At 27.1% G+C, this 5077-nt stretch overlaps 1 protein-coding gene across 1 annotated transcript; it reads left to right on the plus strand.

Annotated features, from left to right (window-relative positions):
• The first annotated feature begins 579 nt into the window (after window positions 1–579).
• On the plus strand, window positions 580–4702 carry LOC114129224 (cathepsin B-like cysteine proteinase 3). The gene is made up of 6 exons (XM_027993884.2): window positions 580–803; window positions 2676–2900; window positions 2979–3179; window positions 3951–4098; window positions 4163–4273; window positions 4403–4702. Exons 1-6 carry the CDS (start codon window positions 684–686, stop codon window positions 4612–4614), a joined length of 1017 nt encoding a protein of 338 aa, XP_027849685.2. The 5' UTR covers window positions 580–683; the 3' UTR covers window positions 4615–4702.
• Window positions 4703–5077: the final 375 nt, after the last annotated feature.

Here is a 5077-nt window from a genome sequence, read left to right on the forward strand (position 1 = left end):
AAAATCATTGGTATATTTAGGAATATGGTATAATTAATGAAGTAGTGTAATATCTCTTTTCCATTTACATTTAATTACATATAGACAAAATCCCCTAAATACGTTGATCATAATACTAGTTAAATATTATACAAGGATAATAATAATAATAGTAGGTATAATACTTACTCAATGAGTAAAAATTAAAGTTAGCAATTTTCATTTGATTTGAAAGTAAAAATTTTAAGTTATGTTCTAGCTATGTAATAACTGTAATTTATATTGATCGTAACATTTCATAACACTATTACTATGATATTTCTGAATACAACAGTTTGATTAAAATTATTGATATATTAATGTAAACACAATCAAAACTGAATTTGAAGTGTTGAAACGAAATAAAATTTAAAAAGGTAAATATTATAATATTAATAAGAATAAATTTAATCATATATTATGTATTTTATCATTACTTTAAATTAATTATTCAAAAACCCGATAACAGTTTTTGTTATTTATTAAACGGACACTCGATAATCTTTAAGAGCTTGAAAACCTACTTGACATGATAATTGTATAGTATAAATAGTCGGAGATTGAGCACATTAACTCACTGGCTCCTGTTGTAATTGCTGCAACAGGTAATTTTTTAGTTATTTTTTTCTTAATACGATTATTTTGCTTTCCAGCTAAACCGAAAAATGGCTCGACTATTAATTTTGTTGTCGGTGGTGTTATTCAGTGTGTATCAGACTGAACAAGCACATTTCTTGGAGAAAAATTACATCGACCGAATCAACGAAGAAGCAACAACTTGGAAGGTACTTTTATGATAATATAAAATACATATTATTATAATAATTTTGTATGTTACTTATATATAATTATATATGCAAGGGATTGTGGTGCAATTTAATTTTAAACTTGTCACATTTTTATTCATGAATTTTCTCCTCAATATCACGTTACTTTTTTACTTTTTGTGTTTATAATATAAGACCATCATGTCTACAAAAATATGTGTAGCTTTAAAATTATCAACTAAAATTCAATATTTTACAAAAGATTTATCATTTATTTTATTAGGTAGGTACATCAGTTATTTTAATTGGTTGTATATTCACAATGTGTCAGTGTTATTAGGATAAAACTAGAATAGGCCATAGCCAAGGTAAACTAAAACTATTAGTAAAGCCCTACAACATAATATGTATATAAAAAGTATTTAATGATTTCCTACAAAAAGTCATTGTAAAACTAAAAAAATTCAATAAATTTATGCTCCTCTAGTTCTAAAGTAATACATTATTTTTTTACATTATTTTCAAATTAGCTCAATGAATATTTATTATGTACACGCGTTTGTAACAATGTAGACATTTAAAATTTTAAAATGTAGTCAAAATATTATAATATCATGGATTAAATTGTTGAGGACCCGAAAACCACTTAAATAATATTTCAGTTTTGATATTTATAGTTTATACCACCGTAAAAATTAATACATTAGCATGGCTTGGACGAATTCTAAGAAGGATAAGGTGAGAGGTTAGCAATAAGTTTAATGTATTGAGTAGATTTAGGCATTTATAGTCACTAAAACCTTTATTTATGCATCAAATAAGAAGATGCCACACTAGCGTTTTTGTAACCATTTGCTATTTGAGGTGTTGGTACTTTACCATATTTTAATTTTAAAGTAAGTTAAACGCATTAATAAATTACAATATTTTATGCACTTATAACTTACTCTGCTCACTGGTGTGGCGTTCAATTAAAATGTTCAATAAATTATAAACTTTTATTTTATTATATTATAAACCAACCAAACGGTATTAATTATCAGATTTCTATTTACGTATTCAGTACAATTATACTATATTTATTATAATATTAATTCCACATAACAGTTATTTAAATTCTATAGTTTGGTTCTATTGTTTGATTATTTTTTTACTTCTTTTGACATAAATGTATAATTTATCATTGCATAGTCTCTCTTCTCACATTAATTATGTATTTATTTATACGTTTAGTATATATTAATATTACAAATTGTTTGTTATGTTTTATAGCATAAATTGCAAATATTATTTTAAATAAAAATAAAATGTCTATAAAAATACTCCAAGAAACGCATTTAAATATTTTATATCATTGGATAAATTATCATATCTAGTTTTAATGAACTTTAAAGAGTTGATCATTTAAAAGTCAACATTTATCTAATAATAATATCAGTCAATTTACTTGACTGTAAATTCATTGACTTTTATAAAATTCAACTGCATATTATGTAAAAGTATGTTATATATTATAGAAATGTTTTACAATCAAGAAACAATAGAAAAAAATTGTAGATACCTACCCCAATAGGAAAATTATCAATGACCAATGTTCATGTAAAATATAATCAGTGAGATTTCTAACAAAATTCAAAATACCGTATTAGAAGGAGTCGGATGGAAACAAATTGTATTTTTTTGGTATTGAATAAATATCAATCGATGAAATTATCAGCTATCTATGCTATATTTATTGTAATATTAAATTGTGTATGATTAATGATTATATATGCAATATTGGTGCATTTTCATACAAACTATTGAAATTCAATAAAGTTCTATAAAATAATTATAACAAATTTATTATTATTAATGCTAATCGATTTCCGCTTGACTTGCGTTTATTAGGCTGGTATTAACTTTGATCCGAGCACACCAAAGGAAGACATCATTAAGCTGTTGGGATCTACGGGAGTTGAGTCTGCCAAAAAGGCGAGTATCGATCAATTCAAAACGGACGACGATGCTTACGAAAATGTTTGGATCCCCAGGACATTTGACGCAAGGAAAAAGTGGAGACATTGCCGTACAATTGGAGAAGTTCGAGATCAAGGACACTGTGGTTCTTGCTGGGTAGGTTTATCGGCAGTCTTGTTGCGAATAAAAATCGTAAGATTAATTTAGCACATTTATGACATTCTATTTATATAGGCTTTCGGAACCAGCTCAGCGTTTGCTGATCGTTTGTGCGTAGCCACAAACGCAGATTTTAACGAACTGTTGTCCGCCGAAGAGATAACGTTTTGCTGTCACACGTGTGGTTTTGGATGTCACGGAGGCAACCCAATCAAAGCCTGGGAATATTTTAGTAAACACGGTTTGGTCACAGGAGGAAATTATAAATCTGGAGAGGTAAAATGTTGTGATTAATTTGTAGGAATAACAAGTACCTACATATACATTATTGTAGAGTTTATTTTCAATGATTTATCATTTATCGAACATATTTTGGTGAAAATTTTCGGTGTAGTTTTGTGAATGAAGAGTAATCAAACCGACATATAACACCCTTTAATATGTTCTTCAACACTAACATTTTGTATTGCACTTGATGATATTATGTTTTACAAAAGTACAACGGTCACATATCTGTAAGTTACTTAGGGGCATATAGCAAATACATTGATTTAGTAAGAAATTTCCGAGTATATACTCGTACCTAGTTATATAAATTATAAAAACGTTTTAAAATTAGCTTAACTATGTTTAATTGATAAATTAACTTAATTATGTTTATTATTTATAAATATTTGTAGTTTTAGAAGGGTAAGTATAATATATTAGGGGCTAATGCAATTATTTCAAGTTTTCGGGATAATAATTCCATGAAGATCTAACATTTTTATTTATTATCATAACGCCACATAATTGTTGATATTTATGACTTTAAATGATTATATTATACAATCGTGATGTGCCTGATGTAGTGGCGTGGCGTAATGCTACACTTAAATAAGTGATGTACGCACTGTTTATGCTGTTTATGGTGTTATTTCGGTTATTGAAGTTGTCGCAACAACCCAGTTCGATTTTGAATTTGTAGTAATCAAGTGTAACGATTTAAGCCAATTGCTGTTTAATCGATTGTTATTTAACGTACACGTATATATATATATATTCTAGGGATGTGAGCCATACCGAGTTCCCCCTTGCCCACGTGACGAAGACGGCAAAAATACATGCTCTGGTAAACCAATGGAAAAAAATCATAGATGTACGAGAATGTGTTATGGAAATCAAGATCTTGATTATGGCGACGATCATAGATATAGTATGATTTATTTTACAAATTTTACAATATACAGGCCATAATGTATTTGATTTAATGTTTATAGCACGTGACTATTACTACCTAACTTATGGCACCATCCAAAAAGACGTTATGAATTACGGACCAATTGAAGCATCGTTTGATGTATATGACGATTTTCCCAGCTACAAGTCGGGTAAACACGAATCGATCATGATAATATTATATTATATTTATACTTCTAATTTGGAATTTTATTTAAAAAATTTTATAATTTTATTGTTACTGTATCTAATTTAAATTTTGATTTAACAATGGACTTTAGGTGTATATGTAAAATCAGAAAATGCGTCATATTTGGGAGGACACGCCGTGAAATTGATCGGTTGGGGTGAAGAAAATGGAACTCCATATTGGTTAATGGTAAATTCGTGGAACGCACAATGGGGTGATAAAGGTCTTTTCAAAATTCGACGAGGCACAAACGAATGTGGTATCGATAATTCAACAACTGCCGGTGTACCAGTGACTTATTAATTTATTGTAGTAGTTACCTATTAAAATAAGAACAATTTTGTCATACTGTAGTATTTTATGTTTAATTAAAATTAATTTTACTATTTAACATTTTGTTTTTATTGATTTTTCAGTAAACATGTAATTTAACACCAAAGTATTAAGTTAATGTAAAACTTATAAGTTATATAACAAATTATTCTATACAGTTGATTGTTTACCTTACTTTTAATGACTACAGAGGAAATTAGATTTATATAGATAGTTAAGAACAATAATATGATTAATGAAATTTTTTTTAGAAAAATTAATTCAGTTAACCTTATTATAAATAGTAAAAAAAACCATGATAGTAACAATAAAAGTATATTATTACATATAACTTAGTAATAGTATAAAGTTTTCGTTAAGAATCATTATTTGTTTTATTTAATTATGATTTATTATTGACTTTAAAGTCAAGACATATTATTATTACAGTGAT

This window comes from Aphis gossypii, chromosome X (assembly GCF_020184175.1).
Source record: "Aphis gossypii isolate Hap1 chromosome X, ASM2018417v2, whole genome shotgun sequence".
Taxonomy (NCBI): domain Eukaryota; kingdom Metazoa; phylum Arthropoda; class Insecta; order Hemiptera; family Aphididae; genus Aphis; species Aphis gossypii.